This window comes from Rhipicephalus sanguineus, chromosome 7 (assembly GCF_013339695.2).
Source record: "Rhipicephalus sanguineus isolate Rsan-2018 chromosome 7, BIME_Rsan_1.4, whole genome shotgun sequence".
NCBI lineage: Eukaryota > Metazoa > Arthropoda > Arachnida > Ixodida > Ixodidae > Rhipicephalus > Rhipicephalus sanguineus.
This window is the reverse complement of record NC_051182.1, coordinates 111689251-111708563: the sequence shown is the minus strand read 5'-3', so window position 1 is coordinate 111708563 and position 19313 is coordinate 111689251. Positions and strand designations below refer to the sequence as shown.

Genomic DNA, 19313 nt, shown 5'->3' with positions numbered 1-19313 from the left:
GCGCCTCATCGTCACCCCAGCTTGGCGCATTTCTCGAAGGTTCACCCCTCGACATCCTCCGCCCTCGCATCTCGCCCTCAGCTGTCGCAGCACGGTGCAGCCCTGTCTTTCCTACCGAGCCTGACTCTCGCCACACTGCAAGGCCAAGGACCACGTGATCAGTTCTACGCCGACCCTGCACATGAAAGCCTTGACTAAGAGCAGCTTCGCTGTTAAAAGCCTGCGCCAAATCCCTGTAACAAGTCCCGCTCGTATACTTGACGGATTATAAAAATTGTTTGCGGCAGTCAATTCGTGAGGCAGTAAACTGTTTTAATGGAGTCATTAGACGATTGCTTGGAAAAGTTTTGTAGGCCCCTTTTAAAGTGACACCTATCATTTTCCTTTCCATGTCATTTCCCTTTTCAGTTGAACCCTCTTCGTAAGCCTCCACGTTTCTGCTTCGTAGGTAAGTTCCGGTAAGAAGCAGCTTCTATATAGCTTTCTCTTGAGTGATAGTGGTAAACTTTCATTAATAATTTGAGTATGCCTGCCAAATGCGCCCCACTCCATTCTTATTCGTTTAGCGTTTTCTAGCATTCTGCCTCCAACGAAATGCGACTGCCGCGGCCGGGATCGAACCCGCCTATTTCGGATCAGCAGCCGAGTGCAGTAGCCACAGTGCCGCTGCGGCGGCATAAATTGTCCTCGAATCCTGTTGCAGTGATTCTCGCGTTAAAACCTTGGTATTCTCAAAGCGTGCGTATTCTTCCTTATGGTTCGTTCATGCTCCCATGTACTATAGCATACACGCCATCGCCGTTTCTTTGTTCTTGTTCACTTTGCTTTGCGTGGTTGCACGACTTAAAGGGGTGGTGCCATCAAATTTCGAGGCTATAACAAGCCTGTTGTCAGTTTCCTCTGTATGCAAGGACACTCCACACGAAGTGTCGGACACAGCAAACGTTTAGAATATATTTTATTTCACTTCCAAAGTGTACCTAAATGCTCATTCTCCCGAGCGAAACCCATCGCTAGCGCGCCAACAATGACGTAGATCTGTAGGATGGGCAACGAAAGTTGTAGTGACGTCACACCAAATCTACTGTAGTAATGTGAGTGACCTCCGGACGTCCGCCACTTCCGCAACGTACGTACCGGCTGTAGTGAACTAGAATATATTCTAGTTCACTATAGTAGCGGCAAAGCATCGGTTGCTACATCACTCGCCGAGTTTCGATCGCTTCTTGGCTAGTGCGTCACAGCCTTGTGTGGTCATGTGACTACGCCTCCTACACTTCTACGTCACTGCCCAACCTCGGCGCCCAGAAACCGAAACCGAAAGTTGTCAACATCAAAAGGCGATATTAAATTATTTAGCTAGAATACATGAATCTTGGTGCTTGCATCATGCTTCCTGGAGCTATAGGAAACGCTTACAGCAAAGAACGCGCAAGCTGCAAATTTGGTGGCACCACCCCTTTAACTTCTTGTATGATGGATCCTGCACATTGGTAGCGTGGAAGCAGCGCCGAAACGGGACAACGAAGAGAAGATAGACACAGCGCTCACGCTAACAACTGAATTTATTATGGCTTATTATGGCTTAGAAGTGTTCGCCATTGACCATTTTTGTAAATACTATTCTTTGACTTCCTTAGAAGCGTATTATGACCAAGTTGTTCAACTATTTTTTTTATCGTAAGTATGTAACCCTCCGTCTTATATCCAAAGAAATTGTGTAAAAAACGCTTTGAAACCTTGTTTCATTCTGTTATTTAGTGTGTATCATGTGTATATTGCTTACCCTGCTTGGACTTTTTGTCCGCAGTATTCTATAAATAAATAAATAAAGAATAGGAACAAACATGTGGCGAACTTTTAATAACGTATGGTTAGTACTCTCAACGAATATTTTTACTAAGAATGCGGATCTGTTAGTACGATTCACTAGCTCTAACAAGCAGATATTGTACCCATCGTTTTACCGCCGCCTGTTACGACGGTTAGCCTTTTTGCAGACAGTCCATTCGGTGTCGAGAGTTTCTTTAGGAGTGAGCACACGAGCCTCCCGGATCTGGCAAAATCCTTTTGGCATGATCATCGAGCCTCCTTTCACGATGTTGCTCAATATGGCTAGAGCTTCGTCAGTGGTGAAGACTTTCCACACCAAGGGACCTTCGACAAACTCTTTCGGCGTCAGCGCAAGGAACCGCAGCTCGGGAAAAAGCGGCACCATAAAGGGACGAACATCGGGCTGTTGATCGCTCGCAGTGCCGCGTGACAGCGCCTCATTATGCGCCCACTTGTACACTGCGTTCACCACCGATACCTCGGGCAGGTTGGTCGCGTGGCTGAGGATAAATCTCACAGTGAGCTCAATGGAGAGAGGAAACCTAGACGAGCTAAGCACCCCGAGACTGTCCTGACTGATAAGGACGCTGGCGTGGTCCAGCAGGTTTTCTTCGCCCATGGTGAGAACGTAGTCCAGGACAGGACACACGTCGTCCAGGCTCATGTAGTCTTCGACGAAGGACAGGCATCTCTCTTCCAGTTTCGGGACGAGGTACTTGGCGGCGGCGGTGCGGGTGCAGGCGGCCTGATGCACGTTAGCCACGTCCAGACGTCCGCTGTAGAAGTACCTGCATTGCGAGATAATGTAAATAAGCAGCAAGCTTCAACAAGTTCCCTCCACTGTGAGATCATGCGTGCGAAGCGCAGCATTCTGTGACCACAAACACTGCCATCTTGTTGAACATTTGCCGGTTTTTCAAACGGCGCCCGCGCAGCATATGGGGGGAATGACCGAGAATTCAGCACTACATTGTTTGGGAAAGCTGTGGGAATTGAGGCGTCCGCACCAGTTTCTCGACGCCGTATTTTCTTGAAGAATTCTTGCGTCCCTCTTCTCTCGACCGGACGGGTGGCAGCTGGTCAGAAACCACCGTCACTTCGCTGCCAGCCCACCCGTCGAAGGGTTAACACGGTGTCCCATTGGCCTAATTTTGGCGGGACTAGGACTTTGCTCGCACTCGCCCGAGAAGCGGGGGCCCGAGACGGGGTTCGAGGAGACCACTTCGGGACAAATGAGGGTGCGTATACGTTTTGGTCTCTGCGGCCGGCGCCAATTCTCTGTTCTTCGTGACCGGCCCGTGATTATGTCCAACGGTGCGAGAAACAACGCGAAACACGGGAGAGTGAATGAGACGGATCAAGCGCTGGTCCATCTCATTCACTGTCCCGTGTTTTGCGCTGTTTCTCGTACCGTTGAACATGTACCAACCAGCCCAAATACGCACCTTAGTGATTATGACGTCTCGTCACAGCCCAGGCCTCGGCGGGCGCTCGCTCCCTTCCGCAGTCTCGAAGTCCCGAGGCAGCACCTCGCGATTGTGCACCGTGTATTTCAACTGCGCCTATGTCTGTTGTTCTCCCTCTACTCTAAGGTGCGCGACCACGGGAGCGCTAGCCTATAAGGGTAGGTCGGCCCCCCAAACTTTCTTCTTCGTTTGTTTTACAGGTGTGCCGTTCGCGGCCACTATTCCATATATTTTGTAACTTGTATCATCCAATTGGTGTCCTGTATAATAATGTAACTTACGATTTTTTCTTATGTAAAAGAGTTGGCCTCATTGTATCGAAGGCCCGTAAATAAATGACAAAGTTGAGAGAGTCTCGCCTATGGGGAGCTTGCACGAACGGTGGCGACGCTATGCACTCTGGGTAGACAGCCATTGTTTTGTCAGAGGCGACCGCGGAGTGCAGTGGCTCAGTCGTATTCGCGAGCGTTGGCGTAGCTTGCAGGTGTGATCAAGTGCGAGCGCGACACAAATTTAACTCCAAGGAGCGTCGTGCTTCGATGTCATTTACACTGAAAGACTACACCGCAACGCTGTGCCAAAAAAGACCGCGAGCGGTACGAAGTCGAGGCTCGGCGGGCTGGACCCATTCACGCTTCGTGCGGACGACTGTGTAAGGGATGTGGACTTGTGGCCGCGCGTCGACATCTCCGATATTCACGAAATTTCTCGTTTTGAGGTCGAGTTTCATTACCGGGGAACAGATGAAGTCGAGAAAGACCCTCGAGGGCCATAACCTTGTTACGAGCGGCTGGGAGCCGTGGGCGAAGGAAGTCCACCGGGCACTCGCACCGACTCGACCAACCTCTGATCCGCCTATCACCATGGCGCGACTACCAGATGAGGCCGCGGCACACTGCATCTTGTTAGCGCCGCCATTCCCCGATTTTTGGCCAAGAATTCCAGCTATCTGGCTCATCAAGATGGAGACTGGTTTCTAACTGCGTAACATCTCTCGCAGCAAGACAAGTACGCCATCACAGTAGCCATGCTTCCTCCTGCTCTGCGATGCGTTGTGTGTCCTCTCGGACCACAGTCGTATGACCGACTTCGAGGTTTCGTGCTAGCACTACCCCAACCGGGAGTGCCACGTCACTTACTCCCTGCCGCGCTAAACGTTGGTTTCGAACCTCAGACCGTCCCAGACCCGCCGCTGCCGAAAGAACTTTCGCCCCATCCCCTGCCCCCTGTGCACATGGCACCAGGTGCGTACCAGGTGCCCAAGTACTTTGGCATCCCACGTACCCACGCCTCCTCCAGCCGACGAGAAAGAGTCCGGCAAGGAGCCACACACTCCACCTCTGAGGACGGGTCTCAAGCTCAAGAACAGCAAGGAGCGGCTGAACAGCGGCCGAAAGAGGGACCAGCGGTCTGACGACCCAAGTCGAAGAAAGTGTCCGTGTCCGTGCCGCCACCCCCTCCACCGCCACCAGGACCGAGCTACCCTGCACCGCCCGTGCCGCCCTCAGGTGGAAGTGCCAATCACGTGCCGCCGCAGTTTCGCCAGGGCTACGTACCTGCGCCGCAATTTTTGGCACCGCCTCCGCCTCATCATCCGCCGCTGTACTTTCAGCCACCGTATGTCTACCCACCACCTCCTTCGGTGCCAACGTTGCCGGCCGAGGAGAGTACTGCTCCGCCGAAAGTGGCTGCTGTTCCACCTCCAGCAGTGCCGCCAGCAAAAGTGGAGCCTCACACTCCACTGCCACCGCCGAAGGTGCGCCCCCCTTCGCCCCCACCGCCGCAGAAGCAAGTCCCGGCAACCCCGCCGCTTCCTCTCGAACGTACCGGCTTGCACAATTCACTCAGGATCTCAACCCGTCCTCTTCGTCAGTCTCAGGCCCGACCTCCTGAAGGAAATTGAGCACTTCTTCTCAACTCCTTTTTCTCGACCAGGACTGTTTAATGGACACCTTTTGACTACGACTCCGTCTACACGGTGGGGGGCCTTATCGCGCAGCGATGAGAACGAGGCCGGCAAGAGTGCCACGTAGACGAATTTCGGGGTGGTCCCCCCTTGCGTACGTGCCTGCGTGGTTTATCGCACGACAACGGCGTAACACCCTCAAACTAATGAGCTTACAGAGCGCTTAACCGCAAGCTCGGCGACATGCTTGCAGTGTACGTCGTCTCCGACCACACAGAGTGGGATGCTATTCAACCCTTCATAACCTGGGCGTACAACACTTCTACTCGGAGCACCACTGGCTTTTCACGCTATTTTTTACTGTACGGTCGGCAATCGTCGCACAACATCGATACAATTCTACCGTACCGGCCGAATGCTTCTGAGTAGGCGCCCATATCTGACACATTGAGACATGCCGAAGAGTGCCGGCACCTCGCAGGGGCCTTTACCTCTAATGACTAATAGCGTAAGAAGAGCACCCGCGGCGACACTCGCGACAACACCACGGAGTGGAGAGCTACCACACTGTGACTCTATACCATTTTTAACATAACGAAATGGTTCAGCGGATGATTCTAAAGGTAAGGCAGATGAAATTGTCTAAATGTATCCGAGGTTCAAAAGTTCCAAGGTAGCTGGATGTGCTGCCTAGAAGCAGCAGTGGTCAACCCTTTTCGGGCAGGAAAGAGAAGTCCAGGGTACGCGCAGTCGGTATTTTTGGGCCTGTGGTAAAGAGTCGGCGTTCCCTGCCGATTAGTAGATCGAAATTCTGGACAGGCAAAGTTGGCTGTACGCCAGGACACTATCGATGAGCCGAGCAAGTACTGTCGAGCCATGAAATTTGATGTCAAGAAGCGGTTGGAAAATCTTTCATGATGTATTGGGCGACTCCATGTTTCTACGAAAAGAACTTCCACGCAATGACCCCAGAATTCTAGGGGGTTTCCATGTTGGAAAAATGTGCAAGCACAAAGGAGTGCATAAAAGCTCCCTGAAGTAGCTCGCTGTATGCTGTCGCAATGAGGAAACCCAGCAAAAAACTGAAGTCGAAGAGGACATTGGAGAGGGTAATCCGCTACTGGCTGCCCGAGCCATGCTCTAATACCCCTGTCACGCAGCCACCATCGAACTCCGTTAAACTCCATCAATCTAAAACTCCGTTAGGCAGTTCGACAGAGATGGAGTTGTGCTCAGGTCCCAAGGCGATTTTACAAGCTTTGGGCTGAAGCCCGAAGACATTCTCAATCGATCGTGTGATTATAAAAATTGTAGTTGAATCACATGGAAAAAATTTTTTGGCTTTCATCACAGAAATGTGTACATGCGAGCATGTTGGCAGTAATGTTGACAGGAGTACTGGCAACACTGTACGTTCGCTTTGGTACGCGTTTTCTCTACGTGCGCTGATTGTCAAACACACTGCAAGTTGTCGAGGTCTTTGAAGTTGCGCTACAACCTAGATCACGTTGTCCTTTCCGTAATCGGATGAGTACAGGTCTCACGTTCAGTACACGAAGCCCTTGCTGCGGATGGGTTCCAAACAGTTCGCATGTGCTGCCGGCACGACTGCCGGCGTCGACGAAGGAAGAAGAAAAACCGCGTCACTCACTACTTTGACTTTTGATAGTCTTGAAGTAGAATAAAGAGCACCGCAAGAAGAACGGAACGAGATGCAAAGACGTAAACACAACGGCGCGCACGGACTCGGAGACACTTTTTCAAAATGGCGACACGACGGCTTTTCGCGAGGCATACAATAGTGCGGAGAGTACAGTACTTACGGATTCAAACAGGACAATTTAGGGCTAGGCACCGCACATGCTTTTTTTTCCACCGTCTTCATTTCGCGTCATATCGGCGTAACTTCGACTCGAATGCGTAGATAAGAGCCAACATCATCTTAAGACCAGATTCGTCGCGACATGACGTGGTTATCTCGAGCAATTGGGCATACCAGTCGCATAGCAGTCATTATAGTAAAAAAATTGATGTCGCGTTTGAATCCGTGAGTACTGTACGTGCACTTGTACGTACACTTTTTTTTCGTTAAACGCACGTTATCAGTGGATTATGTAGTGAAAAAAGCTTTTATTATTGATAAAGTTCACTATTGTGTTGACTGCGCCTGTTTTGTGTTTGCAGTTTTTTCCGTAACTACAGATTACTGGGCCCTAGCGTACTCCATTCCGCCGCTAATGGACATCGCCGAACTATACTTTTGCAAAACGCCTCGTTTAACTTTCTTGGCGTGAGGAAGACCGTGTGACATGGAACGCATCTCCGTTGACGTAACGACGAGGAAGTTAAACTGAGTTCGCGGGTGCCCGTGTTGCCAGGGCTATAAGAGTAACCTTTTGCATCGGTTGTGCTACTTACACCAGCGCACCAAATGCGATTTACTTCACCCTCGCAACAATAAAAGGCACCTACAGCCCCTTTTATCGAGAAAGCTACGGGCGATCAAAAATTAGCTCTTTCCAAGGGTCACTGAGCCAGCGAATGTACACAAAAGGTGCGGCGCCAAGCGGACGATTTCCAAGTGACGCACAAATTACCACAAATACAAGCACCACAAGCACACATACAAGCCCCATATGGACGAAATTGTGGCACCCGTTTGTGACTGCCGTTGTCCTCATCTACTTAGCGTCGCAAATTTTGTAGCCAGGTCATTGGTCAACAATTTTGCTACAACAGTTCGCATAGGGGAGGATGAAAGAAAGCGAAGGCAGAGCGCAGGGGAGATTGAATGACAGTGATGGGCAGAGTAGTCGTCCACGTAGGTGAGAAATTCGGATTTGGTCCGACGTCCAGAGAGAAGCACGGAGACAGAGTTTACCGCAAGAGGCCTCTGACGCCTTCCGGGTGCAAGTCGGTGATGACTACGCGGTCCTCCTTAGCGAAGTCACCGTAAAACATGGCCCTGAACACTTCATTCTGTACAGCCAGGATCATCTTGTGGGCTTTGAAGGTGGCCTTCGTGCCCGGGAAGTGGGAGGAGTTCACCAATATCTCCACATCGGCAAGGTCGCCGGAATCCAGACACTCGGACAAAGAAAACACCTAGAAAACACGAGAGGAGGCAAAATGAACAACGCGATGGCGCCACTTCGTAAAAGAGCAAAAGCAACTGCAATCGGCTTCGAAAAGTCTCAATCACTCACTACTGTCTGTTAAAACAACTGTAAGACTTCAGTTATTGTATGACATAATCTAACAGGGCAGCCGTTAGTAGAACATACCAATATGGCGCAGACGTGAATAACGTGGCACACCATGCTAATACTGCTGTTGTCCATCAAGGTCTACACATGGTGACGTAAAACTGCGGTAACTACAAATACCACTGAGGTGAAGACATTTTAAGATCTTCCGCAGTCGAGAACACTGACGGCGTGCGAATCAGTTCCATGTGCATTACGTTTGGCCAAACCATCACCAGGTGCCGCTACCAGCTTTGCCAGTGCCGTCCACGGCTCTAAGGACCTGGTAATTTGGCAATCGGTTTTGCGTCTACTGACGAACTGTAGTAACAAGTCGAGAACTCAGTGAACAGTGCGCCTCAATGAAAATATGTGCAAGTGACCGACCTACAGTCTAAGCCAAAAGAGAGCAACGGGGGTATAGGGGTTCCTCCTTTGAGGAAGCAAGTGCATTGCCACTCCCATTACTCTCCTAAAAGTAGCAACGGCAAGGGGGCGAACCGCTGCTCTCCTTTCAGTTGCGCCTTCGGGGGACGAACGGTTAGTCCCCCCAGTTGCTCCTCGAGGACCAACTGTTACTCCTTCCTGATGCTCCTCAAGGGAGCAACGGATTTAGCTTCCCGTTGCTCCTTAGTTTCTTCTTGGGCCAAAAAAAGTTCGTTTTTGATTGCCTTATACAGCATATTGAGGTTTATACAGATATTTGCTTGGATGTACGAGCAATATGCAGGCATCTAATTCAGAAACAAATTTCAGAAATATTGCAACAAACATACAGGATTCGAACTCGCGACCACTTAATCGCCATGCGCGCACGCTAACCACTACGCCACCACCAGCCACCACACGCTACGGCACCGTCTGAAAGGAAACGGGGTTATGTAGGTACTGACGGGTCGTTGCGCGTTCTGACACGTTAGTGAAATGAGCATAGGCGTGCAGAACCAGTGGTGATGTTCCAAAGAGCATAGACAGTAACAATGTAAACATCTGAAAACGTCAACGTAATGAGTAGAGGCCGGATTTTTAGGCACTAAAAAGCGCGTTTTAGGCGCCAAAAATAGGCAGGCCAAACAGCGTTTTAGGCCTCCAAGATCGTAAATATAGGCACAATAAATTTTTACATAAATTCAAATAATTTCAAACAAAGATGTGCCCGACGTGTATCTACGACAGGAAAGTCAGAAATGTTGTTGTTCATGATGGCGCCAACGGTTCAACATAGCCATGCAACTGTCCATTTTCCCGCATGGTTCGCAGAACACGGTCTCTCCTTTTATTGTCTGGCATGGTGAGTCAAGTGCCCACCGCCGAATCAATACACTCCTAGGTCTTTCTTTTCGGCGTGGTTGGGAAAAGGCGGCACAGGAGCATGATGCCCGGCCACTAAAAGACCAGAAGGGAGGGATGCTTAGTATTGGCCGGGGCTAATCGCGTAGGGTCAATTTCTCTCCTGTTGGTGAACACCCCGAAGGGCCCTTCACCAGGTTTGAGCATTTCGAGCTGACAAGTGTAATGGATGCACTCGGCGCTCACGATCACGTCTGCCAAGGTTTGCGACGCTACGCGCTGCGGAAAGACGTAAAATTTCAAACTGAACGCCGGTGCCCTTCTTCTCGTAGGCGCGCGCCCCCAGATGGAGGGGCTGACGTACAACAATGAGTGGTCCTTGGGCACTTACGTCGCTCACCTACGTAGACATTGATGCTCTGACATCGCTAACAATAGGTCGATTCCACGAAAGATCGAAAAAGGGTGTATATTTGATCTTTCCGATTTTCCTGATAATTTTGTATGTTGTGCACATATGACTGCACAGCACGAAATCGCAGTTCGTTTTCAAATAAAAATTTTTTTCAACACAGCAAAATTCGACAAGTGTCGCCGGTTGACGACGACCATTTTACGAGGAATGCGTTTTCGTAACTTCGGAACCATGCTGGCAGCTACTCAAGCTATATATTACAAATATCTTTCTTTTTGGCGGAAGTAGAAGTAAAGAGGAAATAGCTCTTATCATTTCATAGAATTCTGAGTAAATTATGTATTTTTAAAAATTCACGAAAAACGCTGCGTTTTTGAAAATCGGTCAAATTTGGGACGCTATGGCTACTTCTGTGAACATCTTAGCTTGTTCATATTTGCAGTATGAATAGGCCTTTATGTGAATAATGAACCTCTGCATTTGTATTTCTCTAATAATTTTCAAAGTAGTAAATTTTCATGCTCGAAACACCAAAAAGAGAAAAGTGCTCCTCCATTCAAAAATCTATAATAAAAAAAACCCAATCTCAATTTTGTTCAAAGTCCCCCAAAATGTTCTCAAAGGACTGCAGAATGATATTATGAAAAAACATGTTGCATCATTTTTATTACAACAAAAGCAGAAAATGTCAAACATTGTGTTTCCAGAGCGTGGTGGCCACTGCGCAAAGGACATCTCTAGTAACAAGAAAATACAGTAACACGTCTTTTTTCTTCTCTGAGCTTCGCTAAACAACAGTAATGATCTATGGTCGGAAAGTGGGAACTGTTTTGTAAAGAAAAAGACCGTTCCAATTAAATGCATTCGCGTGGTTTGCGACTTCACGCCAGTGTGAGGCATCCCTCAGTCCACAGTAGGCACTTTCAGTTGTAGCCTCTTTTTCTTTCATCTATTTCAGTTGAGTATAATTCATATCTTGAGTGCTAAAGAACGCATTCCCCCCATGCGTCTCTTATGATGATGTGCTGTGCCAGAATTGAGAGATTGGTATAAAAGCCAAAGTCTCTTCATGAATGGAAATGAATTTCTGGAGAGCGGTCGCCAAGAGGTGTGGTTTTTGTTGACCCAAATGTGTACGTTGTCAAACCTTATGTGATCAATGCAGAGTTTAAAAAGAATCGATTACGTGAAGATTGGTGGCAGCAGTTCTGGCCACGGACAAAACACGTTTTGTTTGCATTGCATCTGCTTTGTTTTGCATATCCTTCTTTCTCTTGAACGAGTGCTGGCAGATCTGGTTTCCCTCTTGAATTGAGCGCGCATCCTGCTTCATGACCCTCCGCAAAAGAGTCTCGACCCGATATCTTCTACGTAACGAAAATTCTGCTGCAGCGGAATTTTCTTTTTGTGCACCATGAGGCAGTCCGTACAAAATCTCGGCCATGGCTATAACGCCTACCCATAGCCACCTTCAGAGCGTAGGATAGTGATCGCATCAAAGTGAAGCACAATTTGGATGCTTAACTTCTATCTCAGGTGGTGTTTGGCTGACTGGCACAGCCGTACTCGTTGCTGTCGTCTGCTCAGGCGGGCGTCTATCGCGCCGCCCTTTGCACCTGTCCGCCTAACGCATGCTACTCCGTTTACACGAGTGCTTGTAGCGCGGGCCACTCGATCCGCCACACGATTCGCACGGTGCGGATCCAGAGACCGGGCGGGAGAGCGACGAGCGGTGAAAAATGTATCGTGTAACCAACGCAATCGACACCCCAGCTTTTTCTCGTGCATAGCGACAAAGCCTGGCAAACAATGTGTGGCTGCTGTGCTTAGGTTGCACTGCGGTACTCGCCGTTCACCACTGCCGCCATTTGCGATTTCTCACATTCTTACAATGCATGATCGACTCAGCTACACATATTTCGCGTTTCTTTGTTACTTTTATGTAAGCGCATTTACTAAAAAAAAAAAAATTATCCAGAGGAATGAAAATGTCCGTGCTGCCCGTCGACGAGGAATGTAAGTGGTGTCGCAAATGCATTTAATTGGAACGATCTTTTTTTTCTTCACGAAACAGTTCCCACTTTCCAACAATACATCATTACTGCTGTTTAGCGAAGCTCAGAGAAGAAAAAAAGACGTGTTACTGTATTTTCTTGTTACTAGAGATGTCCTTTACGCAGTGGCCACCACGCTCTGGAAACACAATGTTTGACATTTTCTGCTTTTGTTCTAACAAAAATGATGCAACATGTTTTTTCATAATATCATTCTGCAGTCCTTTGAGAACATTTTGGGGGACTTTGAACAAAATTGAGATTGGGTTTTTTTTATTATAGATTTTTGAATGGAGGAGCACTTTTCTCTTTTTGGTGTTTCGAGCATGAAAATTTACTACTTTGAAAATTATTAGAGAAATACAAATGCAGAGGTTCATTATTCACATAAAGGCCTATTCATACTGCAAATATGAACAAGCTAAGATGTTCACAGAAGTAGCCATAGCGTCCCAAATTTGACTGATTTTCAAAAACGCAGCGTTTTTCGTGAATTTTTAAAAATACATAATTTACTCAGAATTCCATGAAATGATAAGAGCTATTTCCTCTTTACTTCTACTTCCGCCAAAAAGAAAGATATTTGTAATATATAGCTTGAGTAGCTGCCAGCATGGTTCCGAAGTTACGAAAACGCATTCTTCGTAAAATGGTCGTCGTCAACCGGCGACACTTGTCGAATTTTGCTGTGTTGAAAAAAATTTTTGTTTGAAAACGAACTGCGATTTCGTGCTGTGCAGTCATATGTGCACAACATACAAAATTATCAGGAAAATCGGAAAGATCAAATATACACCCTTTTTCGATCTTTCGTGGAATCGACCAATAGGACATGGCGCTGCGAGAAGTATTCGAGACGACATGAGTAATTTGTTTAATCTGTTGCTTGAATGACTACCACCGAAAGCTGAGAGAAATAAAAAAACACAGATACGGAATTTAACAGCGAAGCTGTTAATGCTAGCCGTAATGTGTGCGGCCTACCAGAAAACGGATATGTGCCTGTCAGAAAGGCACCATCAACGGGCCACAGAAATTGGGTAAATCCCACCACTGGTCAACTAAAGATGAAGGCAACATTTAGCCCAACAAATGGCTGAGAAGCGATGGCGGCGAGCCGAAGACCCGGAGTACGTACAATACTAGGGAACGGGAAAGGAACCCGAAGCGATGGAAGGCCTACGTCAACGACGACGTGCCCGTAGATCGAGAGTTGCAAACGCTTAGTTTCAGCGCGAGGTCCTGTCTCGGGAGTTTGGACATCCGTGTCGTGTCTATGACAGTCTGGTTTAACTCGAACCTCTGTACGCTGAGGATAAACGTAGAAACAATCCACCATCACCTAGCTAAACCTTGCAACGACCTAGAAGCAACCTAGAAACAACCTGCATCACCTAGCTAAGGCTTTTCTTTATTGTGAGGTATGAAAAAAAAAGAATAAAACCTCGGCCCGCACCATAATAATATAGCAGACACTATAAGCACTATATGCACTATATAATAATATAGCAGGCACTAGCTAAGGCCTAGAAACAACCTAGAAGCAACCAGATTAGTCTTCAGAATGGTCAAGTTTCGCTGTTTCGAGCTTTGCTCGGCTTAGTGCAAGCCTCGCCAATTTTTTTCTCTTTCTTTTTTACTTCTAATCGCAGCAAGATGCCAGACTTATCTGCCGCAATTCGACATGCGTTCGTGTTCTCGCCATTCCCGTATCGTGCCGATGCCAGCCCCGACAACGCTTGGCGCCTTTTTTGTGTGGTGCCTTTTTGGTGCATCGTCCCTTACAGCAGTTCATTGTCCCTTGCGCAGTGTAACGATACATGATCCGCGCCAGCCTTTCCAAACGTGCACGCACTGAGGAGTCCATCCCACAGAAACGAACGCCGAAACGGCACACCGATCGCGTTCACGAGCTGGCCCTGGCACGTCATCTTGCGTGCGCATGACGTGTTGATGCGTGTGCGTCATGTGATCCTACGTCTGCGATACTGAAGAGGGCAGGGAAAGGACTTGGCTTCCGAAGGATACACGGGGCTAGTGGCAAGGGTTTCAAGATCGCCTTTTCGCATCACGGTTTCTCGGCTGATAACGAACCAATTTGAAACATTCTTGTGGTAAAACGCTCTTCATTGGGCACGCAACAACGCCCAGTGTCTAACTACAGTTTCTTATGTGAGCTCGGAGCGGCTTTTACAGAAGTAAATTACAAAGAAAACAATAGCCGCGTGCGCATCACACTTTATTTATTTTGATCTAAACCCTCCTTTCCCCTGACGGCACTCCACGGTTTCGCATTCGCTCTCCACCTTCCCGCGGCTGCACAGAGGGACCTCCTGTTCCCTGCCCACCACCACACGCAGGTCTTCAAGGCTGTTCTTGACTTCCTTGGGCACACTGGACTGGACAACCGGCTGTACAAGCCACCCGCCGCGTCCTCGGCAATGGACGCCACTCTCCTCTTCTTCCTTCTGATTCCCATCTTTATTTCCCTCTCCCCATTCCCCTGCAGACGCTGAGATGAGCTTCCATTCAGGCTCACTGCTGCTAGCGGTTGTTCTTCCCGAACTTGGTTGACCTAGAGGGCTAGGTTGAACCCCATAGAGTTTTAAAAGGTCAATATTGCCCGGTAACATGAATAACAGTTTCAAACTGCACTTGAAAGCGAAATTTGAGGTTAAATAGTGCTCATATAGGCGCCGTTTTTGAAAATATGCATTTATAGGCACTTGTAGGCTTTTAGGCACGAACCCCCAAAATAGGCATTTATAGGCACTATAAAAACACTATAAAAGCCCTTGTTAACCTCTAATTCACGCTGATATATCAAAGTGGCACCATAGGAACGCAAGGAACAAAATAGGCATTTGCCTAAAATCCGGTCTCTAGTAATGAGTCTCTCGCGAAAACACAGGCTTTGCCAGTGCTCCCTTTTGCGCTAGCTAAAAGGCCAGTAATTTCTTTTTTGCCCGGAGGTTTGTTTTCTTATTCTTTATTATCATTGTTATTATTAATATCAATATTAATAATATTATTTTTTTTCTTGCGGAAGAGTCGCCTCCCCTTTGAAAAACACCGCTCGAGCTGATAACGTCCATTTGCTCTGAGATTAAACACAAAGTCAAACTACCGGACCCGATTGCGATAGCTACTCTCCCGCGAAAATCAGCCAGTGACAAGGTAGAGATGAGGGGAGGGGGGGAGGCAGCGGCGTTAGCTCGCTGTCAGTCTTTCTGCGCATCGCGATATAAGTGTGCGTTGCGTGATCTCTGCTGCAACCCTGCAGTCGGGGCTTTTGCTGCTTTGTACTGGAGACTGCCGTTCAGCATTAAACCGCAAATGTACAGTCTATCAACTGTGTACTTCTCTCAACCGCTTGTTTGTTGTGAAGTATACACGGAGTCCCTCGAATCTTCGCATTTTATTGCCACATTCTCAGGCTATATATTTATGCCAAATGTTATACGCAAACACGCCATTTAACTTGCGACGACAGCAGCTTCAGGTGCTGGCGTTCTAGTGCAACCAAGCCTTTTTTATTAGGAGCTTTTAGCTTGTATTGGAGGCTTTTAGCTTTACGTTACCGTGTTACGAGTTGCCGGAAGGAATGTGCGCATACGCGGGCCTTTACGGAACATGAACTACTCCAGTTAATTTTATGAAACTCTATATTGCCCCCCACGGCGAACGACTCGTCAGATTGCGACACACATAGCGCCCACTCAATACATCAACACAAACGAATTGTCAAAGTCATCGCGCTCTTCAATTTCAAGCTTTGAAAAACAATGCCCGCCGATATTGAAGTTAAGCTATAATAATTCTATATTTCTAACATTTCTGAATTATCTCAGCTCGCCTACCGGCTGTTTGCTCCCTCTCGTCACGTTTCGCTTCGTTCTGCCACGGAACGTGTACAAAATACCTCCCCAGACTAGCTGGGGAAGCGTTCCGACGGCGAGGCGTATGTCGCGTGTGCGTTTGGCTTCACGTGCCCGCGTCAAGGTAGCACGCGGAATGGCGCGATTGACACGAGTTTCTCTAACCACGCGTCATTTTGACGAACGCCATCGCGAAATCGCGCCGCCGCGTCTTCCTAGTCCGAGTAGAAATAAACGCCTCGCGCGGCGCGTCGTGCACTCGTCCGCCAAGCAGAGTACAGGGTGCAGTCACGTTATGGTGGCTAGCCACCATAGCGTGACTAGAGTGTATACTCGCGGACAACTTTTCTTGGCAATGAAGGGAAAGCTACGGGGGCGGAGCGTCTGCACATGTACTGCTACGCGAAGTAGTCCGGTTTGGCGCGCGTCTCGTAACGCCGTGGAAAGTGATGGCAGGCGTTGCATTTCGACGCAAACGCTGCATAGCGTCTAAGGTACGGGTAATAGGCGCGACTTTTTCACGCACGTAAAAACGCTAAGTGACAACGTATAAAGTGAAAGAAATACAAGTATCTCGCTTTTGTGCGCTCCTCTCTCTCTCAAAAAGCTACATGTAGAAAGTGAAGGAGTATTTTATATATCTCACGCAGAAAATACGGACGCAATTGTGGGACTACATTCATAGCGGTAGGATACGTGCATTGTGGCTCTGTAGCCTCCGCTTCATTGACAAGAAAAGTTGTCCGCGAGTATAGTACCACGGCCGCTAAATAAAAACTTAAAAAAAGAAAAAAAAAGGAAAAAGAAAAAAACAAGCAGGTGCGGCCTGCTGCGTGGCGCCGAAACGGCGTATCGGGTCTAGTTCTCCTCGCGCCCGCTCTGGCGCCACTGCTTCGGACAGGCGTTCACGGAGAAGCGCTTCCACACACGCATTGGTACGCACGACAGTGACTCTAATCAAGCCGTAAATAACGCGTTTTTAGATGCACATTACAGGTTGAATACTGAAGTCGTTATTAGAAGTGCCGATTACCCCACACATGTGAACAGTTTGCCCTAGGCGTGTCAATCTTTTCTACAGTGGGCCTCAATATTCCCCATGAAGGCTGCCCGCTTGACTCCCCTGAAATGAAAAGAAGTGCTCTATTACGAATAATCGTGAGTTAAAAGGCATTGCTTCGTTTCATCTCAATCGACCTGCAATTTTTTCAACTGCTCTGCTTGAGGAGCAACTTCCTTTTCAATCTGTTCACTGCTTTCATCGACTGTTCTAAGTAAAGTCCCTAGATTTTTCCCTAAAAATCTAGGGACTTTAGTTCTAAGAGATGCGCAAGATCTGTGGTTTGGCAGGCCTGATCAACAGGAAATCTACGTTCTGTGCACAATTCTGAGGCCCACTGTTGAAAGAGCGCTTCGATCTCCTCTTTCACAGGGTGCGAGGAACATTTGATCTTGGGGCTTTCTCCTGAGCATTCACAATCACCTGCGCAAGCTATTGCGTGATCAGCTGGATTCATTCACCAGCGTTTCCTAGGCTGCGTGTTCTTTTTGTTTGCAAGTAGTGTGGACAACCGGGAAACACAGTCTGGGCCGCAGTCGGAAGCATAAGCCTAAGCTTCTTGTTCTTTTTGTAGTCATTATCACTTAAATGTAATGAACATACCAGCGACTTGTCGCTTGGCTCCCACTTGCTTCCTTTCCCTGATGGTCCTTGGCGAGAAATATTCTTCAGGCACGCTTCCCGACACTGTGGATCGCAGGGGAGCTCGTGGTACTTCACAGTATAACGTTTCTTCTCGCGTTCGAGTAACACAGCGGCACAAAACAGCTTCACGGCATCACACCGCTAGAAAAAAACCGTCTGCCACGCACGCGCACACCAAAAAACCGTACTCAAGCACAGGAAACATGAAACAAGCCGCTCACACACACGATCACACAAAAAAGCACACGAGAAAGCACACGCAGAAACACACAAACACGCATAAATCCTGAGGCGACCACATTGTAGCACGAACCGGCGCCTGCCTTGCGTACCGGAGCAGTGGCGTGCTCACCAAAAACAGCGGCCGCAACTGTCAACTCAGCTGAGACGCGCTCGCCCATTGACGGCGACGCGGTGCAGCAGGCCACACCTGTTTTTTTTTTCTTTTTTTTATGTAGCGGCTGTGGTTACACTCTAGCGTGACTGCACCGCTTTGCATAGCATTGGTTTGTTTTCTTCCAATGCTGCCAGGTGCCGCATCTCGGCGGGACGTTTTGGAGCCGACGTGCGCTTTTGACGAAGATCTAGCAACCCGGCCAACGCGGCGCGGAAACGGCGCTGTTTTTCTTTTTGTCTTTTCCCGTGCGTGTGCACTTGCGTCGGCGGCGCAACGCGGTCGTTCTCCGCGCGCCACGCGGTTCCGGCTTTTAAAGTAGCGCTATCGGCCACCCTCGATCCAGCAGACCATCAGCTCGACCCAGCAGACCGTCACTGTTGTCGTGCCCAACGTTGCCCGCCTTTACTGCGCGGCGGCGTGCACTGGCGGCGTGCACCATTCGGGCATCCGGCGTGCACCATTCGGGACTCCCTCAGGTCATGGGGATCATTTCCAAAATGTCCCGCTCGCGGCGCTCATCGTGTGATATAGTTAGCTTAATTTCTCGGTAAGTAGGGCACTGCTTTTTATAATATTGCCGTTTTAGACGTTGTCATACATTGAGATTTCACTCTGACATAAATTGTTATTTGCCTTTAGTGCCCCTTTAAGTAGGGTACAGCCAGCTGCCTGTAATAATCTCTATAAAAGGTGCGTCCCCTAATTTGTAGTGCGAATGAGACCTGAAGGCCAAAACGACGTCAAACTACCGTTTCAGAAGATCGAACTCAGCGCTTTCTATTAACGTCTCGATTTAATCAACGACGGGAGAAATCGCATTCGTTACCTCGGCGCTCATTTCAGCTTGTGCCGAAGCTTCTTTGCGAGTGGGCGAAAAGCGGCGCCAGCCACGGCATCTCTCCTCATTCCGTCCGCGTTCATACCAGTTTTCTGGAAAGGAGCACAAATAGGAAACGGATGTATTACGGCACAATTCTCTTTTCAGAGCTGTTTTCATGTGAATATGCAGAACAAAATATGCTGGCACATCGGTGCGCGGATTATATTTACGTAGGCGCATATAGCCGGATATGTCATTCATGGTGCAGAGACAGTCTGTTGTCACTTCTAAGCTCTCTGAAGCA

General features: G+C 48.5%; 1 protein-coding gene across 1 annotated transcript; it reads right to left on the bottom strand.

The window, feature by feature from the left end:
• Positions 1 to 1703: 1703 nt before the first annotated feature.
• On the bottom strand, positions 1704 to 19070 carry LOC119399761 (BTB/POZ domain-containing protein 6-like). The gene is made up of 3 exons (XM_037666599.2): positions 19016 to 19070; positions 8087 to 8310; positions 1704 to 2621 (listed from the first exon to the last, which is right to left on the bottom strand). Exons 1-3 carry the CDS (start codon positions 19025 to 19027, stop codon positions 1964 to 1966), a joined length of 894 nt encoding a protein of 297 aa, XP_037522527.1. The 5' UTR covers positions 19028 to 19070; the 3' UTR covers positions 1704 to 1963.
• Positions 19071 to 19313: the final 243 nt, after the last annotated feature.

Excerpts from the sequence above, each read along its gene's own strand:
- LOC119399761 (XM_037666599.2), bottom strand. Across the intron at positions 2,622-8,086 it reads GGCGTCAGAGGCCTCTTGCG|GTACTTCTACAGCGGACGTC; the intron begins GTAAACTCTGTC and ends CTCGCAATGCAG.